Source organism: Canis lupus, chromosome 5 (genome assembly GCF_003254725.2).
Source record: "Canis lupus dingo isolate Sandy chromosome 5, ASM325472v2, whole genome shotgun sequence".
Classification (NCBI taxonomy): Eukaryota; Metazoa; Chordata; class Mammalia; order Carnivora; family Canidae; genus Canis; species Canis lupus.
In genome coordinates this window covers 41,377,127-41,405,045 of record NC_064247.1, presented here as the reverse complement: position 1 = coordinate 41,405,045, position 27,919 = coordinate 41,377,127, and the positions used below count along the sequence as shown (strand labels likewise).

The 27,919-nt window shown below is 48.3% G+C and overlaps 1 protein-coding gene across 2 annotated transcripts; it reads right to left on the bottom strand.

The window, feature by feature from the left end:
* Positions 1 to 696: 696 nt before the first annotated feature.
* TOP3A (DNA topoisomerase III alpha) lies at positions 697 to 27,893 on the bottom strand. 2 transcript variants are annotated; one of them, XM_025428166.3, is made up of 19 exons: positions 27,465 to 27,893; positions 22,923 to 22,982; positions 21,502 to 21,575; positions 20,603 to 20,678; positions 19,511 to 19,619; positions 18,192 to 18,335; positions 17,876 to 18,046; positions 17,490 to 17,590; positions 16,460 to 16,534; positions 14,741 to 14,823; positions 13,401 to 13,608; positions 11,694 to 11,879; positions 11,375 to 11,504; positions 8,618 to 8,731; positions 8,345 to 8,510; positions 6,448 to 6,591; positions 4,244 to 4,366; positions 2,750 to 3,396; positions 697 to 1,378 (listed from the first exon to the last, which is right to left on the bottom strand). In XM_025428166.3, exons 1-19 carry the CDS (start codon positions 27,642 to 27,644, stop codon positions 1,200 to 1,202), a joined length of 2,970 nt encoding a protein of 989 aa, XP_025283951.3. In that variant the 5' UTR covers positions 27,645 to 27,893; the 3' UTR covers positions 697 to 1,199. The 2 variants fall into 2 exon arrangements, with proteins under 2 accessions (XP_025283951.3, XP_048966225.1); XM_049110268.1 differs by lacking the exons at positions 20,603 to 20,678; positions 27,465 to 27,893 and having other exon boundaries at positions 22,923 to 22,983.
* Between the last annotated feature and the right edge of the window lie 26 nt (positions 27,894 to 27,919).

The window sequence follows — 27,919 nt, the reverse complement described above, 5'->3', positions numbered from 1 at the left end:
TGGACATCATGTGGTTCATCCACATGGGATATCAGTCGCAAACAGGAATCACGTACGGACACATGCTCGTGGATGAACCTTACAGACAATACCAAAGAAGCCAAACAGAAGATCACATGCTCTTGTGATTCCATTTATACGGAGCAAGTGTCCCGAAGCGGTAAAGCCAACAAACAGAAAGTAGACTGGTGGTTGCCGAGGGTTGGGAGGAAGGGACTAAAAGGCAGGGTCATGACCCACCCCACTGTTCAGATGCTCTAAGAGCAATTGTTCCAAGTGAGGGTACAGGGCCAGGAGTCCAAGACCTGAGGGTGGTTCACTTCTTCACCCACCAGCAATGCAGCTCTGGGCAACTCACACCCATTTCTGCTGATCTCCTAACGAGCAAAATAAAGCCATACGCTGATGGGGTTTTTCACGGGGTTTTGTAAAGAGAGGCGGGGATGTGGCCACCTCTGTGAAGTGTGGAAATATTCTGAATCTCGTATGGTCTCTCTATTCTGTTCTTCGGGGCAAGCTGTTCATGGGGCTGGGCATAGCTGGGCTTGCCGCCTACCATGTGGACAGGGAGGAAGGGCTGGGGCTGAGAGGCCAAGAGGGCGAGAGGTTGGCGAGAGGTCCCTTGAGCACTGGGTGATGTCTGTGTTCACTGCTTCCACCACTGTCCACCAGACACTACACCACACCCACCAGAGCTGAGGGACAGAAATCTTTATTAAGGCACATGAACTGTGGGGTATCTTGGCCACAGTGGCATCTAGATAAAAAAAAAAAATAAAGCTTCTTCGACACAATTTTAGAACAAGAGCCACATTCTTACATTACACCCTCCATTCTCAGAATGTCCATGCGCGAAGCCCCCTCCAGGCTGCCTGGAGCCTGTGCCTAGAGTGCTGGTCCCTCAAGCGGCCTTTCCAGAAGGGAAGAAAGCCCTGGACACCACAGCGTGGGATGCGCTGACCCTGCCACTAAATGCCCCACAGCACCAGGAGTGAGATGCCCCAGGCCGAGGCTCACTGTCTACCAGAGATGGTCTGGATCCTGACACCAGAGCACAAGTGGGTCAGACTCCAAAAGCCACCACTTTTCTCAAGGCCTCCAGGTCAGGGAAGGACCCCCTGTTCCTAGTGAAAACAGCTTAGTCATGAGATGAGAGGGGTAGGTCTGAGGAAGCGGCCTTCTCTCCCCACCCCTGCCTCTCAGCTGTTCTGAGGACAGAAGGGACGGGTATGGCCAGGCTGGTGGCAAAGGCTGCATTTCCGGGGTTTCTTTGGAGTGGACCCCATGTCTGCGGAACTGGCCCGGGCTCTTTTGCTTCTGGCCTCTGGCCCCTGAGTTCTTCCTCTGCCTCTTGGCCAGGTTGGGGTTCTGAGAGTCCCTGCGGGAAGAATCAGGGGAAGGCTGAGTTCAGAACAGACACATGAAGAGGCAGGAAGTCCAGGACCAAGTGTTTGGTGGAGGGTGTACCCCTAGGCTTTGCACAGTCACATCCACCCACAGGTCGGGCTCCCTTCCCTCCTGTCAAAACGCGGTGAGTCCCCACCTTCCGTGGCCCTGATGCCATTCCCTGAGAACCCCAAGCCCTTAAAGACCTCAACCCACAAACACTATCCTGATAAGAAGGGCACTGTTGTCACTTTATGCATGTGATTCAGCCAACTCTTCCAGAAGCAGAGATTCAGCCAACTGGCCTGGGGCTGCATGGAGAAGCAGCGAAACCCCACAGGCCCGGGCCCAACAGCCTGCTCCCCACCTTCCATGCAAGTTAACTGAGCTCTGGATCCTTCTAGGCCTCAATTAGGCCTTAGTTCTAGCTGCCCTGTCAGCCAGGACAACTGATCAGCTGGCCAGGAGGTCACACTGCTTCCTTCCAACAGAAGGACAAGGGGCCTGTGCACGTCTGGAGCGTGTGCAAGGCCGGACCACCTCTCACACACTTCAAACGTGAGCCTGTCATGGCCCCCTCTGGCACCGGTAGCCAGCCCTATGCCTTACCGAGCCTTCTGGGTTCGTTGTGTCCATGCAGAGCTGTCAACACGTATGCCTGAATCAGTCGGAGACTACCTAACTTTTATAAGACAGCAACCCTAGGAAAGGCAGGAGAGTGCCCATCTCATTGAGAAAACTGTGAGGCTGTGAGGCTGAGCCCTTTGGTTCCACAGCCAGGCTTGGGACCCAGCTCTGCCCAACCAGAGCTCCCACCAGGCCTCCTGGCCATTCTCCTACATGAACGCAGCTTCTGCTGTGTGCATGGACCGTTTCCAAGTGCCTCTGGGGGCACTGTCCCCCTTGTTCTGATGTCTGGGTAGCAATTCTCACTATCCTCGGTTTCAGGACACCAGGCCCAAGCCGAGTAACCCCAGCAGATTCCCAGACATCCCCAGGCTCAGCATCTCAGGAAATGCAGCTGCTAACAAGGACCTCGTGAGCATACGGAAGCTAGGGGAGCCAGGGGCTGCAGGGCCAGGCAGACCTCAGGCCGGCTGGCTGTGTGACCCCAAGCAAGGGCAGGCCGTTTACCTGGGCCTCAACTGCCTACCGGTGCAGTTGTGAGCACAGTGCCCAGCTGATGAAGGCGAAGACAGTGTACCTGGCACAGTGCCGTGCACCTCCAGCTCCACTGCTGCCCTCCCTCCCTCCCTCTGTCCCCAAGGTAGACAACACCATGCAGACCTGGGCTGGGGCTCTACAGGCCCTCGGCACCACACCCAGCTCAGGAGAGGCCACCCCACAGCACGCCCCGCCTCACCTGGGGCCACATTCTCGTCCACCCATTGAAAGAAGCCGCACTGCTGCTCTCTCGGCTTGGCGCACGTGTGGAACTGGCGGCCCTTGTTGGGCCCATCCTTCTGCACAGTCCGGGTGACGGCGGGCTGGCTACACAGGCAGGCCATGCCCCGGCCACCATCATCTCCGGGTCTGCCAAACCCACCCCGGCGGTCCCCCATAGCAGGTGGGTGGCCCAGCGAGCCGCCCGCAGGCCCCAGTGCAGAGGCAGGAGGCCCCCTGGGTTCCAGGGCGCTGCTATCAGCCCACAGGAAGAAGTCACAGCCACCGCCACCACACTTATAGAACTGCCGGCCCTGGTTGGGACCCTCCTTCCTCACAGTGAGCAGCACGGCCTCCTGGCCACAGTTGCAGATCACAGAATTACTTTCCCCATCGGCAGCGGCGGGCAGGGGCAGCATCCGGGGGGCGCTGTCCGTTCTGTTCTGGGACTGGCTAGCTTGCAGGTAGTTAGAGGGCTGGCTAGCTGGCTGGGAAGCTCTGGGGGGGCCCCGTGAGAACCTCAGGTCCAAGATTTCCCGCAGCGTCTCGTCACATCCGCCGATGCAGCCAACAAACTCCAGGGGCATGGTCGGGGGAAGGCTGCCGCGTTTAAACTTTAACTTCAACCTAGCGAGACCAGAAGATGAGAGAAAGCACCCAGATTAATCACCCAAACAGAAACTTCAGAAAGGTTCACTTCCTGTAATCAGCAGTTCTTGGGACTCTGGAGGCTCTTGGGCCCTTTCAAGATGAGGTGAGAACTATTTTGTAACATGGTTGAGAAGTTACACAGGTCCTGCTCATGTTGTAGCAGGAGTTTGCCAGAGGCTACAGCTCACGCAATGAGCCCCGGACTGACTGGGAGCAGACACAAAAGTCCAACAGTCTCCTACTGAGTCAGACATTACACTTACAGAAATGGAAAACAATGCATTTCTTTTGTTTTCTGCTTTGCAAATATGTGCTTTCTTATTATTATTTTTTGCTTTGAATATAGATAAAAATATGCTATTATGTTACCATGCAGTGTTATCTACTGTAAAATTAACAAAGATGTTTTTTAAATGCCTTCACTTTATTTTAGAATGTGGTATAAGTATTGACAAATTTAACCCACAATGAGAGCTCTCTGGGTTCCTTCCTCGATGATTTTTAAGAGTGTAAGGGGGCCTATGACCAGTTCTACACAAGGGCTCTGAGCTTTTGGCAGGAGCTTGGAAACGATACCTGACACATCCGTGCAGATTCACTTCCTCATACTCTACTGGGCAGCAATCTAGCTGGAAAGGGCAGGGAAAGGGTGCCTCCTGGCTCTTCAGATGCACAGAGGGCTCCTCCCAAGAGCCCAGGACCCTGCCCTAGGGCAGGCTTCCACACCACAAAGGCAGGAACAGGCCACAAACCGACTTAGGACTGCCGACCCAGCTCTGCCCAGCGCAGGGAAGGCCCCTGAGCCTTGCGGGGCCCCGCTCACCTGTAAACGGGGTGAGGCTGACAAACCGGACACACACTGTCATCCCTGCTGGCCTCCAGCACAGAGTCAGGGAACCACACGGCTGAGCGACATTCCGGGAAGCCCGTGCAGCTGAGGTAGAACCTGGGGAGCACAGGGAGCAGGGTTGGGCAGGGGCCACCGGACCGCAGGGAACATACATTCCTGAGCAGCTGCCTGTCTGGCAAGGACACTACTCTGGCTGATTCATTACAGAGAAACTGGCCTGCTTTTATTCCCCATCTCCCTAAACAAAAGAAACTGCTATTGCTGACTCTGCTTCCTACTTGGAAACAACCAGCCCACCGACCATCACCTGGGCTATGGAAGGCCCAGTCCCAAGGGCTCTGCTCAGGCTCCAGGCCGATGCTGCCTGACTTCCCCACATGACAACTCTGATGGGGACCAGCAGCACCCTCAGTTCACAGTGGAACAAATGGGTGGGGAGTGTAGCCAGGAAACCCGCCCAAGGATGCACATGTGGTGAGCTGGGGAGCTGCAAATAGAACCTGATCTGTTTTTTTTTGTTTGTTTTTTTTGAACCCGATCTGTTTGATGATGAAAGCGTCTTTACTCCTGACACCTGCACCGCACCGTTCTCGGCCAACACATCCTTATGCTTCCAGTTCACGAAACTCTAGGGCTGGAGTAGCCAATGTGATGCGTCCCTTTAGCATGCCTGGGTAGGACTAGGCCAGGGGAAAAACCTACCAACCAAACCCCAAACCCCACTTATTCAAATGGCAAATCCACGAAATGAGAAATGTAAATTGTCAGATGAGCCCTGGAGTGGTGAATTCCACAGGACACTCGCTAGGCCCTCCCGGGTGACCCAAGTGCTTGGAGAGCCTGAGTTAACAGCACGGCGCTGCTTGGCACTTACATGCAGCCATCCCGCACCGCGCTCAGCCCACCCTGGCACTGGCTTCTGTGTTTCTAGGCAACCCAAGCCTTGCTCCCAGCTCAGGCCCAGGGTAACCTCGGGTTTCTGAGGCCAGGCTGGCCTTCTCTCGGCCTGGGCCAGTGACAGATCAGTAGTTGGGGAAACCACCTGCTCACGTAGCAGCACAGTAGTGATACAGATGCATCCCGAGGGGGGTTGAAAAAATAATGGACCAGGAGGACCTGGGATTATATTCTGCCTTTCTTGTCTGCCCCCCACCCCCTACTCCCAGCTGCCTGATGGGGACAAGCTGCCTCAGCCTTCCCTCCGGAGAAAACCAGGGTGAAAATGCTGCTCTGCAGCATGGTTATGGAGTCGAGAATATCTGTGGAGAACTATGCATCAAGCCAGGCACAGGGGGATCCCTGGGTGGCGCAGCAGTTTAGCGCCTGCCTTTGGCCCAGGGCGCGATCCTGGAGACCCGGGATCCAATCCCACGTCGGGCTCCTGGTGCATGGAGCCTGCTTCTCCCTCTGCCTGTGTCTCTGCCCCTCTCTCTCTCTCTCTCTCTGTGACTATCATAAACAAATAAAAAAAAAAAAAAAAAAAAGCCACGCACAGGGATGGCATGTGATAAATGACAGCTGTCACCTCTGTTCCCCACTGCTGCCATGAACCCTCCCCAGAGGCCAGGGGCTAGCCCAGGTAGTGTCGGGATACACAGCCCACTCTGCACTGAGGTGCTGAGGAGGAGGAGGGACTTGGCATGCTCAGGTCCAGTCCAGAGCCAAAATTAGAAGCAGCAAAGCAGTGTCGGTGAGTATCTCTGACACATCAGGCTCTACACTGGACTTCAAGCCCATTTCATCAAATCCTCACCCTTCCTACAGTAGATACCATGGCCCTAGGCTTACGGAAAAGAAAACTAGAGCTCAGCAGCTAAGTAACCTGCTTTGGGGCACAAAACTTGGGTGTGTGGCAGAGGTGGGATCTGAATTCAGACCCAACTGGATCCTCAGCTCAAGCTTTTCCACCATTGTCCACACAGTGGGTAGGCAATATCCTATGCACAAGGTACGTGGTGGAGCCATTATCCCACATTTCCTCTGAATCCGAGAGCACTTCACGCCTCCAAGGCCAGATCCCTGTCAGCTACCCTTCAATACCTAGTCCGAGGGCAGGCAATGGCAGGCCTGCCTTTACATAACGACACAAAAATGCAATGATGGGGCCTTGCAAAGAGTGTCCAGCTAACCCAGCAAGTGCTGGGCAAGCAGATGTATGCCATGAGTTGGGCACTGACCCGCCATTCTTCTTTGTCTTGAGGACCATATCCTTGTTGCACTGCGGACACTTCTTGATGGGCTCTGGCATGCTCGGGTAGATGGCTTCTTGCTGGGCCACCTCTGTCCCTTCCCCAAAGTACTGGGATAAGGCCTCGTCCAATCTGAAGGAAGAGCAAAACAATCACAATAGTCTTTTTTTAAAAAAGATTTTATTTAAGAGGGAGAACGAGAACACGTGTGCACACGAGCATGAGAAGAGGGAGAAGCTGAGTCCCCACCGAGCAGGGAGCCAGACACAGGGCTTGATCCCAGAACCTGAGATCATGAGCTGAGCCAAAGGCAGATGTTTATTTGAACCACCCAGGCACCCCTATGATATTCTCATGTGCACACAATATGAGTGTAATCAGGGACACCAGCTGGCTGCTCAGTACAGGCTTGATGCAGAGAACAGAGGCAGACAGAGCTGTGTCTGGCTCCTGGTGTTCCCAGGACAGATCCAGCTACAGGTAGGTACTTCCACATGTTACTGGCCTCACATTAAAAAAAACCAACCAACCAACCAACCAACCAACCAACCAACCAACCAACCAAACAACTGCACAGGGCCTGTAAGCATTCCAGAAGTGTCTGCTTGTCTGGGTTTACATTTAAACTAGCTCAACTGGGGGACGCCTGGGTGGCTTAGCGATTGAGTGCCTGCCTTCAGCCCAGGGCGTGATCCTGGAATCCTGGGATTGAGTCCCACATCAGGCTTTCTGCATGGAGCCTGCTTCTCCTTCTGCCTATGTCTCTGCCTCTCTCTCTCTCTCTCCTCTCTCTCTGTCTCTCGTAAATAAATTAAAACCTTAAGAAAAAAAATTAGTTCAATCATTTCCCTCTTTTTAAATATTTTATTTTTGGGGTGCCTGGGTGGCTTAGCTGGTTGAGTGTCCCACTCTTGATTTCAGCTCAGGTCATGATCTAGGGTTGTAAGACTGAGCCTCTGGTCAGTCTCTGCACTCAGTGTGGAGTCTGCTCGAGATTCTCTTTCTCTCCCCCTTTCCCCCATCATCCCTCCCCCAACTTGCGTGTGTGGTCACATGCACTCCTGCTGTCTAAAAATAAATAAAACCTTAAAAGATTTTAAGTAAGCTCTACACCCAACATGGGCCTTGAACTCAACCCCGAGATCTAGAGTTGTGCTCTCTACCGACTAAGCCAGCCAGGCACCCCATTTCATTCATTTCTCTTTCAAGTTGGTACAGGGTAGAAAATGCATATTTTCCTAGCAACAGGCACACATACTGCTTGCTACATGGTCACCTCCAAATACAGAACAAATGTGTCACACCGCAGCACTGAGTTTATGGACACGAGATCATGTTGCTGTTAACTCAAGACAGAATTAAACTCCAGAGAATGGCATCTCTAAAGCCTAGAATAACTAAAGCAGATTTTTCTAGTTACTGTTTCTTTTTTTCTTTTTTTAAAGATTTTTATTTATTTATTCATGAGAGACAGAGAGAGAAAAAGGCAGAGACATAGGCAGAGGGAGAAGCAGCAGGGAGCCTGACATGGGACTTGATCCCAGGTCTCCAGGAATACACCCTGGGCTGAAGGTGGCACTAAACCGGTGAGCCACTCAGGTTGCCCTAGTTACTATTTCTATGCTGAGGAAGCTCTACAGGAAGGAATAGAACTCAGGAGGAAGACCCGAAGGGGGAGGAGCTGCATGTGGACTGCCCTACCAGGCACAACACCATTGGTGAAGCAGCAGCCTGGGGGACATTTAACCATCTGCAGGGCACACACTGCGAGGAGCAATGGTTCTGTTAAATCACCCCCATCCCCTCCCATTGCTCAGGGAAAGGTTATAGCCCAGAAAGCAGAGTCAAATGACCTCATGTGCAGGCAAGAAGGGTCTGGACTTACTTCTTTGCTTTGGCCACAGCTTCAATGAAAACCTGCTTGTATTTCTGGACTTGCTGCCTTAGAACCACTGACTTGTCCTTCTTGCCTTCACAGATCAGCTTCAGATCAGCTTCTAGCTCGGCCCGGAGGTCAGGCTTGGACATCTCATAGCCCATGGAGTCATAGCCTGTGGGGAAGAGAGCAGCGTTCTGCATGGCCCCAGGCAGCACCCCTGGAAGAGGGGCTTTAGCTGCACAGCTCTGCAACCACCCCTTGCAAGCTCCCCCTGCTTACCTTCCACAAGTCCCATGCCCAGATGTCCAGGGAGAAACCGCTTGTCTGCGGTGAGCCCAACATACATCCGGGCTTTGATTGTCTCGATGTGCTCCGCATGAGTGGCGTCAGTACCTGAAAGCCACTTCCAGTTACTCAGGGTAATGTAGACATTCCCCACTATGTTCCACAGGCACCTTCCTCTGCCTGGACATTTTTTTTTTTAAAGATTTTATTTGGGGCAGCCCGGGTGGCATAGTGGTTTAGTGCCGCCTTCAGCCCAGGGCCTGATCCAGGAGATCTGGGATCGAGTCCCACGTCAGGCTCCCTGCATGGAGCCTGCTTCTCCCTCTGCCTTTGTCTCTGCCTCTCTCTGTCTCTCATGAATAAATAAATAAAATATTAAAAAAAAAGATTTTATCAGAGAGAGAGAGAGAGAGAGAGAGCGCGCGCGCAAGTGAGCGCACACAAGCAGGGAGAACTGCCTCTGCCTGGACTTCCAATTCTCTAATAATCTTCATTTGCATTGGGCCCACACGGAAACAGTACCTCTCCCTCACATCCACTTACTCCCCAAAGCTGTCAATGCTGGCTTTGAAACTCCTCTAAGTCCTTCTCTGTTCCACGTGACAGGGCCACGGCTGGAGCCCATATCAAGTCATCTGCATCAGTACAACACGCTCAGTCTCCCCCTCTCTGTTAGCTTCCCCCACCCAACCCATTCCTTCCGCTGTGGCCAAAGGGATCTTTGAAAATGGAGCTCTGCCATCAAGGAGATGCAAATCAAAACTGCAAAGAATTACCACTTCATACCCACTCGGTAGGAAGCATAACCAAAAAGCATAGAGAACAAATGCTAGTGAGAATGTGGAGAAACCTCAACTTTCACACATTGCTGGAGAGTGCAGCAGCCATAGAAATCGGTCCAGAAGTTCCTCAAAAGGTCAACAGAGAGTACCACTGGACCCGGCAATTCTATTCCTGGTTATCTCCCCAAGAGAACCACAAACCCATCCACACACAAACCTGCACCCAAATTCTGTGCTGCAACACTATTCATAGTCACCCCAAAACGGAAACGACCCAAAAGTCCATCAAGTGATGAATGGATAAACAAAATGTGGTCTCTGCACACAACAGAAGGAATGGAAAGGCAGGAAGAACTGACTCGTGCTACAACATGGATGAGCCTTGGGAGCACCTGAAGTGAAAGAAGTCAGTTGCAAGAGGTCATGTGCTTCATCATTCTACAGGTACAAAAGGTGTGAAACAGACAAATCTGAGGAGCCAGAAAGATTAGTGGTTGCCCAGGGCTGAAGGGATGGAAGGGAAGGGGGTATGGAGTTTCTTTCTGAAATGATGAAAATGTTCTAAAATTAAGGTGATTGTTGCACAATTTTGTGAATATACTGAACACTGAATTGTACATGTTCAGTCAGTGAATTATATGCTATGTGAATCATGTCTCAGTAAAGCTGGTGACATTCTGAAGAAATAGAATGCCTAGGCCTTATTCCTGTGTCCCCAGGACCTAGACCAAGGTCTAACTCTTGTGAGCCTCACATTTTTAATGAGTAAATCCATGGGTAAACTTTAATTCTACCTAAACCTACAGGCTTTCTCGATAGCACAACGATGGCCAGCGGACTCCAGGAGGGACACTTCTTTCCAAGTCACAGAACTACAAAAGCCTCTGGTAGTAAGGCAGCTGTGGCCCAGGGGAACAGCTGGCTTCCAGAGCGCCACCTCCTTCTCCATCAGGCCGCTGCCCTTCTGAGCTAGATTTGCCAGAGAACCTCAGAACTGCGATAAACACGGACAAGGGGGTGGCAGATCAGACACAGGGGTCCTGCTCGCAAACCTGGGGCGATGGGACCTACTGGGAAAAACAGTCTGGCCCAGTTTTTTTTTCAACCTCAGCTTGGTTCCTAAATGATTACGGGAAATGCTTTAACAAAAACTCAGAGCACAGCCACCTGTGGCTAAGGGCAGGGTGGCAAATGCAGACTCCACAAGGGCCTGGCAGGGAGCGAATACAGAGCAAAGCCAAGTGTGAACAATGGAGAAGAGTCAGCTGCCACCCCAATTCAACCAACTGTTCCCCCAGGGAAGCAAAGGCTTGGCCTGCCAGATCTCCTGGCACTTTGCAGGATGAACACACAGATGTTTATGTGGAATCTCTCAAGTTTTAAATGTGGATACCGTATTCAAAATAAAAACAAACCCCTGTGTAGGCCTCAAATCCTGAGTCCACGGACAGGACCTGGCTAGGGTGCTCCCAGTCTAGACCCTCAAGTTCTGGGACACATTGATGTCCTGATTCGGCTGGTGGAGAGCAGAGGTTAAGAGCCTAAGTGTGGACTTTATTCAGACCAAGGTTTTAATAACTCGCACGTTGGGGCACCTGGGTGGCTCAGTGGGGTTGAGTGTCCAGACTCTTGATTTTGGCTTGGGTCAGGATTTCAGGGTCCTGAGATAGAACCCTGCATCTGGCTCTGCACTGAGTGGAGTCTGCTTGGGATTCTCTCTCTCTGGCTCCTGTCCCCCACCATGTTTGCTCTAAAATAAATAAAATGAATCTTTAAAAAAAAAGCAAAAACTTGCACACATCACGGCTTTAGGCCAAGTTCTAAACTTCTCTAAGCCTCACTTTAGCTATAAAGAAGTCAAGAATAGGACACTCATGGGAGAGCACTTGTGAAGACCAGAAGAGATATGGTGCCTAACACACAGGGAGTACGCAAGAAATGCTGGTTACCGTGACCACAAGCTACTGACCAATGCCGTGCTTCTCCATGAGGGCAATGAGGTCGGCTTCGGTGAGCAGCTGGGGTGGGCTGGTCTCTCCGTCCACCATCTCCACAGTGCTGGGCTGAAAGTGGGAGCCTCTCTCATAGACAGGGAGGGTCTACAGGGAGCAGCAGAAGCATCAGTCCAATCACTCGACGAGGCAATGAGGCAAAAGACAACTGCCATTTCAAAAACCATCGCCCTGATCCATCAGACCGCACTGAGGGTGAGGAACACGACTGTCTTCCCCTCTCCCTGAGGCCCATGGGGTGAGACATGACCTCTGACCAGGCCTACACTTTATTACCTTGTCACTCCAGCGGTCATATGGGTACACATCCAAATAGTTTCGGGCCAAAATCATGAGGCCGTGGGCCACGAAGCGTTCCTGAGCGATGTCAATCTCCACAGTGGTCTCCTGCCCCTGGGCATCCTGGGAGCAGCAAGCCAGGAAATGCCGCACGATGAACTCATACAGCCGCTGCTCATCTCCCTAGGAAGACGAGAGAAGAGTCTGCAACTCCCTCCAGAATATTACTGTCCAAGGCCCACACACTCATTGGTAGTCTGGCTGCTTTGGGCCACCTTATAGTCTCAGATTCTGCGCAGAAAAGGACACATGGCTCCTGTAGCCCCTGCACCAGCATGGAGCGCTGCGCCAACCTGCCATGCACTGTGGGTTTAGGTATTACCTTATTCAGGCAAAGAGAAGCAAGGCAGGCATCTTGCCCTCCAGACCAAGAAGCAATTCTTATGCCATAGACCCAACCGAGGGAAAAGGTGAGACAAAAGCATAACAAGCTAACAAGAGACCCCTTGTATATAAGACACAGTAAGGTTGTAGCCAGCAGCCCAGACTCACGGGGTTTGTGGTGATTTTCTACCAATGAAGTAATCAAGGACCTCGTGAGGCTCTGTCAGAAGCCCCTAAGACACTCACACTCATAGCCAGTAATTCTCCTCCTGAATGTATTCAAAGAACTAAGTAGAGGCCCACTCAAATATTGACACAAATGTTAACTGTTATCGCGTGTCAAAAAGTTGGAAGCAACTTAAATCTTAAAAAACAGATTTGGCAAAATAAAATTATGGTTCATCTATATAATCATTAAGTGTTGTACTTGAAAATATTTTAGCATATGGGGAGCTGACAAATGTTTCTTCCTTCTAATCTTTTGAATTTTCTAAATTGTCTAAAATGAATACTTTTAAAGTCAGAGAAGAACAGGGCAGCCTGGGTGGCTCAGCGGTTTAGTGCCGCCTTCAGCCCAAGGTGTGATCCTGGAGACCCAGGATCGGGATCAAGTCCCACGTCAGGCTCCCTGCATGGAGCCTGCTTCTCCCTCTGTCTGTGTCTCTGCCTCTCTCTCTGTGTCTCTCATGAGATAGATAGATAGATAAATAGAAATAAGTAAATAAAGTCAGAGAAGAACAGTATGTATTAATAAAAAAAGAAAACAAAGACCAAATGGGACTTAGCTTTGCCATAAGCCTGCATTTGTCAAACAAGCCCAAGTAGCCCAGCATTACCAAGCACAGGTGAAACACCTGAGTTTTCAGGGCTGCCTCAAAGGCCACCACTGGACCTCAACAGGAGGCCAGCGTCTGAGTGTCATAGCATCAGGACAGGAATGGAAACTGGTCCAGTCCAGGGGAGGAAGGGCAGGGGGGGATTTCTCCAGTTAAGGAGGGGCCAAGGAAACCAAGTGGTTCTCTAGGGGCAACATATGAGCTGTGCAAGGGCATAGGGAAGGGGAATGGCCTAGCCTGCACGCCGAGGGTTTGACAGAGAAGGGGAAGGGGAGCTGGACAAAGTAGAGCCTGCCCTGTAGGGTGGCGGCTCACAGAGGCCAAGCAGAACCACAAAGCAGGAGAATTTTGACACTGACATCTCTTTGCTAAAATGGAATAGCTCTTTCGAAATCACTTAGTTCCTAAAGCAAGAGCCCACAGAGTAAATTCAAGTGCTAACTGATCTCTCACTTCCCGGATTCCAGGAGGCAGGGAAACCTACCTGCAAGCTGCTGGTGTATTTGGTGGGGTGGATGGGAGGGTGAGCCTGGTCAGACTTGTTCCCATTGCGTGGAGTGGGGCCACCCCGCTCTAGAATGCTCTGGGCAAAGGCCCCCCAGCGTGGATCCGGGGTCTGCTGCTCCACCAGCACTGTCAGGTCTAAGTCTTTGGGGAAAATGTTTGTTTCAGTTCGAGGATAGCTGATGTACCTGAAAGAAATTATGATAATGGCACTAGAAACAACTGAGTTAGACTAGAAACACCCAGAGACATTTGCCATGCCCCATCTGCCTTGGCTGGCTCAACTGAAGCACCCTAGCTAGCTTCCCTCTGCTGAGAAGAATTCTCACATGGGACCCCCCAACAACAGCAGGCTGGCTGGATGAAACACTCCAAGAAGCCAGAGGATAAGTGAAAGGGACTAACAGGGTGGGACTCACTACTGCTCAGCCTGCCAGCAGCTGTGTGGCCCGGAACACAGTCGGTCTGCCAGGGACCCCTGTGGCCCTGAGAGCTGCAATGGAGCAGGCTTCTGAATTTGCTTCCAGCACAGGAAGAATCATGTTGCCTAATAAACTGAAATGTGGACCCTACAAGTAATTTAACATTTTTTATTAGGATGACCCAAATTTTAAGCGCTCAGTGGTCACCTGTGGCACGTGGCTGCCACAGGGTTAGCGTGGACCACACTGTCACTGGATGGCCCTGGGGTGTTCACAATCCCTGAGGTGGGATGATTTATGCCAGCAAACGACTACCAAAAGTCGTTGCATGCCCCCTGCCAGGGCCATGGGGGCAGCTGCTGAGAGGTCAACAGTTGCACGTGTTTTCATTCTACGGGCTCCTATTTTAGGAAATGATTTTGAAACGTCTTTTCCATATCAGAAAAGCCAATGTTAAAATTCTTCTACTTCAGAGCTCAGGTGATATCTAGACAGTTTGGATTATCCCATAAGCTCTAAGATGGTTTACCCTGGGGTACCCAGCTGGCTCAGTGGGTAGAAAATGAGACTCTTGACCTCAGGGTTGTGAGTTCGAGTCCCATGTTGGGTGCAGAAATTCCTTAAAAATAAAATCCTTTAAGAAAATAAAATGGGGCACTTGGGTTAAGTGGTCCGACTCTTAGTCGGTTAAGTGTCCGACTCTTGATTTTGGCAAAAATCATAGTTGCAGGGTGGTGAGATGGAGCCCTGTGTTGGGCTCCATCATGGGCATGGAGTCTGCTTAAGATTTTCTCTCTCCCTCTGTCCCCCTCTCTAAAAACAAATAAATAAAATGAAATAAAATATTTCACCCTTATAAAGATGTACTGAATTCCATTCCCAAATGTGGAATATTTACCCTTGAGTATAGAGCTTTTCGGCAATCCTCATGGTTTCTTTAGCATTTATTCTCAACTTTCGAGAAGCCAGCTTCTCAAGCTCCTGTTAAATGTGTCATAGGCAAGTTAGGGTGCAGTGCAGGAGTCAGACGGCACAACACAGCCACACAACTCATCTTCACAAACATGGGGCTTGTCACTCCAGCTACTATCACACAGGGAAAAAGACTGCTGAGGAGAGCTTTCTGGGCCTGCCAGGCAGGGGCAGGAGCAGGGCCAGATCCCAACTGGTGCTTTTCAGACACTGATGTGCAAACCAAGAATCACCAGGGAAGCCAACAGATTCCCCTAAGCACTGCGGATTCTGACAGAGGAGGGCTGGGAGAGAAGCCAGAAATCTGCATTTTGTAACAAGCAAGTTAATACACAGATTCTAATACAGGCAGTCTGGAAACCACACTGTGGGAACACCACTGAGTCCCTAGTAACTTCTCCTGGATGATGAACACCAGTGTTCAAGAACTCCTGGGAGATAATCGGCTGTCTTTCCCCTTGGTCACATTCCATTGGCACTGCTGGCTATACGTCAAAGCATATTCAACCACTGTTAAGCCTTTTACAGGAAATCAGTCCATAACTCTCCCCTTGTCATTGCTACCACACACACCACACAGACCAAGCCACACTCAAGATAAAAAAAATATGGGCAGCCCCAATGGCTCAGCAGTTTAGTGCCGCCTTCGGCCCGGGGCATGATCCTGGAGACCCGGGATCGAATCCCACGTCGGGCTCCTTGCGTGAAGCCTGCCTCTCCCTCTGCCTGTATCTCTGCCTTTCTCTCTCTCTCCCCCTGTAACTCTAATAAATACAATCTTAAAAAATATATACACACACACACACACACACACATATGTATATATACACGTCACCCACCAGTCCCTGCATGTTTCTTAGCCTGCTTGTTCATTCTCTATGTTCAATCTCCAGACTGAATCCCGACAGTAACTATACCCTGAATTTTCCTGCAAAGTGGTAATTAGAAAGGGGCACCTCTAAGGCAGTTAACTCCCAGCTGTGTCCAACGGGGGTGGCTCTTCCTGGGTCTAAACATTTGAGAAGTCCTGTTCCCTTTAAAATAGGCTCTTAATGCAGATTTTTAAAAATGATGTTTATATAGATGATACAGAAACATTAGAAAATAAAAAAAAAGCTTGGGCGGAAAAAAGCTATTCCAACGATAATATAAAACACACACATATTAAAAAATAGGAGGGCAGCCCCGGTGGCTTAGCGGTTTAGCACCGCCTTCAGCACAGGGTGTGATCCTGGAGACCCGGGATCGAGTCCCACGTCAGGCTCCCAGCATGGAGTCTGCTTCTCTCTCTCTCTCTCCCTCTCTCTCTATCTCAAATAAATAATATTAAAAAAAATAGGAAGACACTCCGATTATATCAGAGATTACATAAGGATAGCAAGGTGAGGGGTGATTCCTCTTTTGTTTCCCAAATCCCACACAAAGCAGCTCTATTGCATTTATTAACTTTAAAAAAGAAAAAAAGAAAAAAAAAGCATTAGAAGACTAAGCAGGCCCACCCTGTTTTGGGGTTTCTCTTCTTCCCAAGCACTTTCCTGCATGGCCCCGTGAAAGGTGATGCTTCCTGCCACTGGGCCACTGTCTGCCGCAGAAGTATGGTCCCAAAGGCAGGAAGTCAGAGCTGGCGCACTCATCTGGAACATACCACAGTGTCCAACGCTTGAGGCCTCCATTTGCTCTTTGACTTAGACCTGACCTCCACCACAGTTGCCGTGGGATCCTAGGAAGCCAGAAAAAGCAGAGGCCATATTAATCTGTTGGTGCATCTTCTCCATCTTTCCTGCGGCAGCTTCTGCTCACCATTCTGGAGCAGCAAATGTCCCTGCTCCAACCATGACATGACCTCAAGTAAAGTCAGCTCGTAGCGCCCACAGTGTAGTGGAGACATCACCACCTCCCCACTCAAACCAAGGCTTTGAGGGGTGACTTCATAAATCCTAACAACAGCCTGTGCATCTCCTAAGAACTGTTTCCTATCTACACATGCACAGTATTACTTTTTTTAAAATTCTGGGTAATGCCAAGTTAGAAATAGGAAAAATTACACACTATAAGCTAGAGAACTCAATCTTAAGATCGACTTCATACACTTTTTTTTTTTTTTTTGGAGAGAGAATGGGGTGGGCAGAGGGCAGGAATCTTAAGCATATTCCATGCTCAGTGTGGACCTTGATGCAGGACTCACTCTCACCATCCGGAGATCATGACCTGAGCCGAAAGCAAGAGTCAGATGCTTAACTGAGCCACCCAGGCGCTCTGCCGAACTTCACACTTAAGAGACTATATAAACAGACAAAGAACTCAGCCTAATGGATTTGTTAATGAGGAAATTTGTATTTCAAAATCCAAATTTCTCTCTGCAAATAGAGTGGACTCCAGGTGCTCTTTACAAGGAGCTCAGTGTATCTAACTTGCTAGGTTTTCCTGCACCATATTCTGGTAAAGTAGAAAAAGCACAGCTCTCTCTTATGGAACCAATAAATGTGCAGTGTCACAGACCTGCCAAGTGGTTGCGTGACCTCCAGGGTCAAAGGGTGGAGCAGTGATATCCTGACTTGCAAGCTGAAAGTTACTGTTCAGCAGGAAAATGGAACAGGATCACCTCTGCTAAAAGGAGTGGCTTGGAAACTTGCAGAACAGTTTTCCTAGTTCATTAAAATTGAAATCTTTCCTACCTCCATGCACAGCTGATAGAGGACAAGACAAGCTGTGTGGTTAAAGAGACGATGCCTTTTCCAGTTGAATTCTACGATGCCATCTTTGTGGTCATGAGTTACTATATTGGGGACAGACAAATGGGAAGGCCATGACTCACAGAAGCCATGTGATAGGACAGAGAGAAGAAAGTACATTGCAGTGAAAGTCCAATGGCACATGAAACATTACTTTGGGAATACTTTGGGTCACCAAGGAAAGTAAGCGGGTTCCAAACATCATAATAGGCTGGGATGAAGGACAGCAAGGATAAAAAAAACCTCACACATTTAATTAGTGCCATTTATGCTCCTGGTTCTTCCCCTGCCCTTAGGCTCCATGCCATAAACAATTCCCCCAGCCTTACCTTTAATTTTGTGGAAGATTTCTGGCACAAAAGCCTGAATGGCTTTGAACCTCTCCACCACGAACCCCAGGGTTGGGAACTGGCAGCTGCCATAACTGATCAGCTGTTCTGCTAACACCTCGGGAAAAATCTTCTGAAGCCTCAGGGTTTGAAACCTAGTGAAGGCAGCTCCTAGAATGTGAGGAAGGAAAGAAGGAGAAAATGGTGGATCGTAAGATCAAAGTTACCTGCACATACTTACACAAAAATCTTGGTACCATAGCCCAACATCCACTCTGCTACATGGACCCCCACAAGGAGTTGGCCAGCTGCTCACCAATCCTCAGGTCCAACTCCTGCCTCACGTCCACGGCATCGCTCACTCTCTGATCGGGCTCAGTCAGGTTTTCACAGGCCACCCGGACAGCTCGGGGGGTGATCTCAGAGAAACGGGCTCTCAGCACCTGCAGGTTTGGCTTCACTGTGGAACAGTCACCAAGGTTAAAGTCAAACCACATTGCTGCACCCAATTTTCTGATTAGGTTAAACTGACAGCATGGTAACCACCTAATGGGAAAACGTCATTATTACCGCTAAACTTAGTGTTGTCAGAAATAACAGCAGTGTGAGTTTTAGCAATTCAAGTGAATTTCAGCTATTCTCTTGGTGAGCCTCTCAAGATCCTAATATCTCAAAAAAAGAAAAAGAAAAAAAAAAAAGATAAAAAAAAGATCCTAATATCTCACTTGCTCTCCCAGACTTTTAGATAAAATTAAAACATTGTCAATGAAAAGGTCCAAAGGAGGAATTTCACATCCTGACAAAGAAATAACATGGGACACCTACGCTTTCTTGAAAGTTAACATACTTAAATTCCCAGGAGTCATTACAGTTTCAGCACAAACACATTTAGGGAAAATAGAAACCATCCACTATCTGAAGCCTGAGAATGGACTGTGCATCACTTCCTTGAAGTTACCTGAAATCATTGGCCTTGTTCGAGGCATTTAAATTGGTTTCAACAACAGGCTTTGTACAAAGAATACAGCAAATTAATACCTCATTCCAGAATGATTCTTTGTTCTGTATAATCGGCATATATGTTCTCTTGCACGTGTTCAAAATGTAACTTTAAAGGAATACAATAGGGGCAGCCTCGGTGGCGCAGCGGTTTAGTGCCGCCTGCAGCCCAGGGCGTGATCCTGGAGACCCTGGATCAAGTCCCACGTCAGGCTCCCTGCATGGAGCCTGCTTCTCCCTCTGCCTGTGTCTCTGCCTCTCTCTCTCACTCTCTCTCTGCATCCCTATGAATAAATAAATAAAATCTTTAAAAAAATAAATAAATAAAGGAATACAATACATAAAGTCTTTGCTCTCAAGGAGCTGGCCATGTACTTGGACCTAATATGTAACAAGCCATGGGCTACAGGGTCTGAGCCACTGGTTAACTCATTTAGTCCTGATGCAGCCCTAACAACTGTCAGATTGGCCTGACTTTCCTGAAAGCTGGGGCTCCAAAGACACAGAGCTGGTAAGAATGAATGGATCCAGAGGGGAGACTCTCCAGGGAAAAACTAAGCCACAGCCCACTCTCTCAGGGGAATCATCTACCTCTGTGGTTCCAAAGTGGAGAAACTCAGAAGTCACAGCACTTACCAGCCCTGCATACGTGGATAATTTCAAACCCGATATTTTCACCTTCTCTGTCACAGTCGGTCCAGATCACCAGGGCCTGGCATTGCTGAGTCTCTCGCTGCAGAGTTTTCTAAAATTCCCAGTGGGGAAAGGGCAGTGAGAACACAATCACTATCACTTGACACTTCTACGCTAAAGAGATCTGACTGAACCTTAGGGACGTTCTTGGAATATGGCAAATTGGAGAGAAGGGAGAGATCTGGGGAAACCTCTAAGGATGCCAAGGCCACTAGTATAATCCTTCGACCTAGAATCAAAGACCCATAAGTGAGCTTCTAGATTGAGGCTTTAATACAACTACCCTAGTATGACAAAACCTAAAATTCAGTTCTAACATATACTTGTAACTCTCATGGCTCTGATGGTATCCTGGTAAAAAAAAAAAGGGGGGGGGGGAAGAAAAGGAAAAAGAAAAAGAAATCCCTAAATTGAGTTTTACCCCCAAGAAGGTTTCCCAATTAGCAGTGAACTAATTATACGTGCCCTGACTGCTTAAGAACTCATAACTTGCTGTCAAATGACCCTTTACACTTTGTCATCTCTCTGTGCTAATTAGGGCTGGAGCCTAGAATTAATAATTTAACAATACTATTCCTAGGATTTAAACAAGTAGTATATATAAAAAGGCTTACTTTAGTTCCTTGGCTACTTAGTTTAAGTGGCCTCATTTATATGAGTGGGAGTAATTTTTAAAATGTTACTGGGATGTCTGGGTGACTCAGTCGGTTAAGTGTCTGACTCCTGGTTTCGGCTCGGGTTGTGATCTCAGGGTTGTGGGCTCGAGCCCAAGCCAGGCTCCACACTCAGCAGGGAGTCTGCTAGGGATTCTCTCTGTCCCTCTGCCCCTTCCCCACTCACATTCTCTTTTTCTCTCTCTCTCAAATAAATAAAATCTTTAAAAAGTATGTTAAAAAATAAAATCATGGTACTAAGTTTGGTGGGAAACTGGATCTCTAAATTCTAATGCATTCAGAATGCAGAAATCATAGTTCAATTATTTTGTACTCAGGAACTGTTCAACTCCAGTGCCACACATCTTCCAAAACACCCTACCTTGATGCCTACAAAATTCTCTGGGCAGTACTTTTCAATTTCTGCTTCAAAGAGGACAAGGGGATTGCAGCTCTGCCTAGAAAAGAAATGAAAACACAACACATCCAACCTCAGCAGAGATGACAAGTCCTCTATTTTAATGAGAAAAAATTGCTCCAGTGTGCTCATGGATGGAACCCAAACAGAAAAGGTCCCACATTAAAAGGCCAGAGGATTAAAAGCAAGGCTATGATCCTCTGCACTAAGTGCTTTCTATGACAACTGGAGGAGCTAAGTAGTAATTCTGGAACTCTTTCATTAATGTCTGCAATAGGATCAGTTAATCCAGTGACTACGTAAAATAGGTCTGGCTATTTTAAGGGAAATACACTTCAAGGTGGTTTATTCTAAATGTATGGCAAAAATTCACAATGGTTCAGTTGATCTTAGGTCACTGCTGTGGGCTCCATGGTTTTTGTTCCCTCAAAATACATAGGTTGAGATTCTAACACCAATGTGATGCTGTTGGAAGGTGGGGACTCTCAGAGGTGATTATGTCATAAAGGTAGTGGTACCTCATGAATGGGATTAGCGCTCTTATAAAAGAAGCCCCACAGAGCTCCCTAGCTCCTTCTACCAGATGAGGACACGGTGAAAGGTCAGCAGAGTGCAATGGGGAAGAGGGCCCCTCACTTGACTGTGCTGGCAACCCTGCTCTCCTACTTTTAGCATCCAGAACTGCGAGAAATAAATTTCTGTTGTTTATAAGTGTCCCTCAACTTGATGACATTTTATTAGAGCAGCCCAAATGGACTAAGACAGTCATCAGTATTGTTAAGCTCTACGGTAAGATCAACAGGCCTCAAAATTCCTCTAGCATTTCACAACTTACTGTAATATCCCCTAGGAACTGTACTGACCATTTGCGAAACTGCATCTGGAAATCGTGAGCCAGCAAATGTCCAGAAACTGAAGTCATTACCATGGTAACATTCTGAATGATAACAAAATTCGAGTTAGTCTTTTAGCAATTACATTTTGTCAGATCATCCAAATAAAAGGTAGGAACTTCTATTAAAGAAAAAAAAAAGGAGGTTGTCAAGGGTTTGGGGGGAAGTGGAGAAGAATGAATAGATAAAACACAAAGGGCTTCAGGGACAGTGGAAATACTCTGTATGGTATTATGATGATGGATATATGTTTTTTTTTTTTTTTTTTTGTCCAAATCCATAGATGTACAACTCCAAGAGAAAACCATAATGCAAACTATGGACTTTGATTGCTTATGATGTGCCAGTGTAGGTTTGACTATAACACATGTATCACACTGGTGAAAGATGCTGATCATGGGGCGGGGTGGTATCTGTGGGATATGGGGGGTGGGGAGGGCCAGGGGTTCTACAGGGCATCTCTCTACCGCCATCTCAACTTGGCTCTAAAAACCTAAAATGGCTCTAAAAGAAATAAAGTCTATAAAAAGACAAAACAAAACCAGTTGATTAGGAAGAAATGAACATAAATACATCTTTTTGAAGCCAAATGCGAAAGTAATATAATCACCATTCTAATTCTAGCACCACGATGCCTGTGATGTGATTTAAAGTTCTCTCAAACTATTGGGTATTAGCGTCTTTCTTGCTATAAAGAGATGGGACCACATTTAATTAAAAAGTGACCATGTGGGTGCCTGATGGCTCAGAGGTTGAATGTCTGCCTTTGGCTCAGGTTGTGATCCTGGGGTCCTGAGATAGAGTCCTGCATCAGGCTCACCGAAAAGAGCCTGCTTTTTCCTCTGCCTATGTCTCTGCCCCCCTCTCTGTGTCTTTTATGAATAAACAAAATCTTAAAAATAAAGTGACCACTTTAGGGCGCCTGGGTGGCTCAGTTGGTTGAGCCTTTGGCTCAGGTCATGATTCTGGAGTCCTGGGATTGAGCCCCACATCACGCAGGCTCCCTGCTCAGCAGAGTCTGATTCTCTCTCCCTCTGCCCTTCTCCCTGCTTGTGTTCTCTCTCTCTCTCTCATAAATAAAATCTTAGAAAAAGTGATCTCCTTACAAATTATAAAAAAGTCACAAAAAAAAAAAAAAGTCACCTGTAATCAAGGATCTTTACGTCTTAACAATCGTTATTCTTAAAAGATTGTAACATATTCTACAGTGGCCAGGCTCACTCCACTTGATCAAATAACTCTTAAGATACAAGCAGTTTAGGGATGACCTGTAGTAGTAAACAGCTGTTCTTTTCACAGCCATAACAAAAAACTCCTGGAGTATACCCCAAAATGGCACACAGATCTAAAAGCACACTTCAGCTGTATGACAGAAATATTATAGCACCTACCTGGCCATATAGATGATAATCAAATTCATAGATCTTGTTGAATTTTGAAAATCCTTCCCTCTATAACAAAACAAAAATAGATCAATTACATTGAAAACAAATAATTCCTCAGTCTAAATATGAAACAGAACAGTGGTAAGCGATAATACTGAAAAGTAATGGTGTTTCCTAAAGACAAAAACTAGGCTACATTACTGAGGCCATTTACTGAGTGGCTCCTCAAAACACTTACAAGCACGTGATTGGTAGAGTCCACGGAGTTTTTACGCTGGAAGGTAACCTCAAGGTCAGCTAATATTAACACCTTCCCATAGATGAGAATGGATGTGTCCAAGGTCACATCACAAATTAAAGGCAGAAAAAGGATTACAACATAATTTTCTTCCTTCACCCTATACTTCTACTACTTTCTGACTGCACAATTGCACCTGTCGATGGCTGAGCACAGGCAAGTCATTCACTTTTCGAACATCTTTTTTTTTTTTTAAAGTTGACTATTCATCTGGATGTTCCTTGAAGGAGATGTACAGACGCTGGAATTTTTTTTTTTTTTTTTTTTTTTTTTTAGATTTTATTTATTTATTCATGAGAGAGACAGAGACATAGGCAGAGGGAGAAGCAGGCTCCATGGAGGGAGCCTGATGTGGGACTCGATCCCGGGACCCCAGGATCACGCCCTGAGCCTAAGGCAGGCGCTAACCCGCTGAGCCACCCAGGGATCCCTTGAATATCTATTTTTGAATAAAGTTACCTCCAAGTTCTCCTCTGGCTCTAAAATTCAGTAACACTATGAGCCCCAGTCAGAAATAGAATTCAGTCTATAAAGCAATTCTTCAGCTTGCAATCATGGATGAATAAGACCTTCTCTGAGTAGATTCCACCGTCCTCTACAGGGGCATTAAATGCAGTTACATGTGAGTTCTGCACCAACATTACACAGAAGACAAGAAAATGGCCAGCTGGGGGGGATGCCTGGGTGGCTGAGCGGTTGAGCGTCTGCCTTTGGCTCAGGGCATGATCCCAGGGTCAGTCCCATATAGGGCTCCCCCCGGGGAGCCTGCTTCTCCCTCTGTCTATGTCTCTGCCTCTCTCTGTCTCTCTCTCATGAATAAATAAAATCTTTAAAAAAAAGAAAAAGAAAAAGAAAAAATGGCCAGCTGGGAAGTGGAGATGTGCTGAGGGCCAAGAAAGGTCAGTGTTCAGAAGATTCTTCCTTAGTCTCAGACAACTTTTCTGAGTGGGATACGAGGTTCTCTTTGAGGCATAGTGACAAATTTTAAGAAGGAATTTATTTTAGTATCTCATACTTAAGAATTCACTGGTTGCCAATATCGTCAAGAAACTCCCCTTTACAAACGCCAATTGATAGTTAAGTCCTTTTATTTATTTTTAAAGATTATCTTTTATTTATTCATTCATGAGAAACAGAAAAAGAGAGAGAGAGGCAGAGACACAGGCAGAGGGAGAAGCAGGCTCCTGCAGGGAGCCTGACATGGGACTCCATCCCGGGTCTCCAGGATCACACCCTGGGCCAAAGGCGGCGCTGGGCCACTTGGGCTGCCCAATAAATAAAATCTTTAAAAAAAAGCTCTGAAGCCTTCCCACTTAAATGTACCCTGATATACAACAGGGGTGAAGTCTGTTTACTCCCCCTCTCCCCAGCCCAGTCCCAAGTGACTCCTGAGGTGCATACTCATCATCCCTCAGGTCTCTTGGGAACACAGTCTGAAAATCACTGTTCTAATCCTCTCCAAGTAAATGACTTGTCTGATAACATGTATGTGACCCCACAACCAGGGCTCTTACAGGCAGTGTCCTCTCCCAGAGGTAGTCTTGAAGATGTGAAATATTTTTCCTGACATTTCAAACTTGCTCCCCTATAATTCCCATTTGAGGATGGCACACAATTATGTGTGATTCCACATTCAGATGAGGTGCTCAGGGAAAGTGGATGCTCCCAAATTACAGTAGTTTTGGAGCCTAGAGAAAGAAAAAAACCTGGTAGATTGAACAAGAATGTTGCTTTTGTAATCTCTTGTGCAGTGCTCTCCACTCTTAAAAAAAAATTATACAAGTCCCTTCTCTAAGCATTCTGTAGGAACTGTCACATTGTTGCCACTAAATGTATAGCAGGATTCATTAAGATTTATCTTTCTAAGGGGCACCTGGGTGGCTCAGTTGGGGTCTGCCTTTGGCTTGGGTTGTGGTCTCAGGGTCCTGGCATCAGGCCCTGAGTCAGGCTCCCTGCTCAGCAGGAGGGCAGCCCAGGTAGCTCAGCAGTTTAGCGCTGCCTTCAGCCCAGGGCATGATCCTGGAGACCCGGGATTGAGTCCCACGTCGGGCTCCCTGCATGGAGCCTGCTTCTCCCTCTGCCTGTGTCTCTGCCTCTCTCTCTGTCGCTTTCTCTCTCTCTCCTCTCTCTCTCTTTCTCTGTGTCTCTCATGAATAAATAAACAAAAATCTTTAAAAAAAAAGTCTGCTTCTCCCTCTGCCCCTCTCCCTCTTGCGCAGTGTGTTCTCTTTCTCAAATAAAGTCTTTTAAAAAGTAAAGATTAATCTCCCTGAATATATAAATAAAACCATGAAAAAGTTGTACACACGTAGAAGCTTATAGTTTTCAGCGTGTTTTTGAATGCTGTTGTAAATACAATTGTTTTTAAAGATTTTATTTATTTGACAGAAAGAGAAAGCACCAACGGGGAGAGGGAAAGAGGGAAGCAGACTCCTTGTTGAGCAGGGAGCCCCATGCACGGGGCTCCATCCTAGGACCCTGAGATCATGACCTGAGTCCAAGGTGGACACTTAACTGAGCCACCCAGGTGCCCCTGATAGTTTTCCTAATTTTCTTTCCAGATCGTTCATTGCTACTCATTCGTGTGCACTAATCTTGTATCTTACAACTTTGTTGAATTTATTAGCACTAACGTCTTTTTTGTGGCTTCAAGATTTCTATTCTACAAAGCCATGTTGTCCACAAATAGACATATTTTATTTTTTAAAAATATTTTATTTATTTATTCATGAGAGACACAAGACAGAGGCAGAGACATAGGCAGAGGGAGAAGCAGGCTCCCTGCAGGGAGCCTGATGTGGGACTTGATCCTGGAACTCCGGGATCATGCCCTGAGCCAAAGGCAGACACTCAACTGCTGAGCCACCCCAGGGGTCCCAAACAACTAGACCTACTTTAAATCCTTCCTTTCCAATTTAGATTTCTTTTTCTTCCCTAATTGCTTTAGCTAGAACTTCTAGTAATCTTGGATAGCAATGGCGAAAGCAGGCAATCTTGTCTTGTTCCTGACCTTAGAGAAAAAGCTTTCAGTCTTTTACCCTCGGTGTAGCGTTAGTGATGGGATTTTCATAAATGCCTTTTATCATTAAGAGATTTAATTTTTATCACATGTGTTTTCTGCATCAATTGAGGTAAGCAATGTATGTTTTTGTTTTTTTAATTTATTTATGATAGTCACACACAGAGAGAGAGAGAGAGAGAGAGAGAGAGAGAGGCAGAGACACAGGCAGAGGAAGAAACAGGCTCCATGCACCAGGAGCCCGACGTGGGATTTGATCCTGGGTCTCCAGGATCACGCCCTGGGCCAAAGGCAGGCGCTAAACCGCTGCGCCACCCAGGGATCCCAGCAATGTAGGTTTTAAGTGGGGGATTACTGGGGTCATATGGGTATTTTATAAAGCCACTTTGGTAGTGGAGAGTTTGAAGAATGAAAAGGCCGGGGGGAAAGCTACTGGAGTTCTGTGAGGGGTCAAAGGCCTGAACTCTACAGACACAACCTCTGCTCTTGCTCCCATTATCCATGAGCTAGAAACGGAGGCCTAGGGACGTTGGGATCTTGAAAGGAGAACTTCTGCCCCCTACTCTTACAAATGGCCTCCTGAAAACATTCCACTTTAATCTGACAAAGATTTTCCTGAACAGTTCTTGTCGCCTTTCTGCCACCTCTTTTACACAACCTTCCCCTTCCTTTGCACCTCCAGTGTGTCTAGGACACATTCTCATCTCTTACTTGCCTGTTCTTTGAAATGAGCTGGTACTAGGAAGAAGTAACTGGCTGATGTTCCCTCTAATCCCAAACCCCAGGCAGTACTGCCCTGTCGACACGCGTTTACAGATGGGGAAATCAGTGGGGCTGCAGAAGGCAGGGGGTGCGCAGAGATGAGGGCAGCTAGTTACCCGGGGATGCTCGTTCAGGGCCTGACCGCCAAGCCCAAGGACTTTGGTCAGTGCTTCCTTAAACAACTTAGCTTTCGAATCACACGGAATAATGTTAAAATTAAATATGGGTTACTCGGCGCCCCATTCTCAGACAAATCTGGGAACCGCTGCTGCGGACAAAGAGGAGCCCAGGTGTTCGAGCACACGGGCGAAGCGTCCGAACCACGTCTTTACATGCCTACCACTCGGAAAAGAAGACAAGAAGCCACTGCGGGGACCCAGAAGCGAGAGAAGTGGCCTCCGTCTCTGTCCCGCGGGGTGATCGGCGCAGCTCCCTCCCCGCACAGCTGATCGGAAATACCCCTCCTTACCCGCCTCATGCGGCCGTTGGACAGCAGGTCGGCGATCCCCTTGGCCGCGTCGTTTTTCTCGGCCACACAGAGAATTTTGCGCACACCGCGGAAGGCCACCTCCATGGCAGCACGGGACAAGGTCCGGGCTCCCGGCCGTAGCAGCCAGCGGAGCGCGCTGCGGGCGACCGGGAAGATCATCCCTAGGCCCCGCGCCCGCAGCCGCCCCTCGGGTGCCCACGCATGCTGGAGAAGCCAGAGGGGAGGTCCAGCCGGCGCTCGCCCTAAGCGAACTGGGGTCTTCCGGAGCCGCCAGCGCCACCTTCCGCGGCCGGGTCACCTCCCCTGAGCCCGCCGAGCTTCGGACCCGCGGCAGCCCCGAGAATCCCGCTCCTAAGGCGTGGTCACGCTTCCGCCCGCCTTTTCGGGCTACATCCGCCGGGCGCGAGCCCCACAGGACCGCGAACTACAACTCC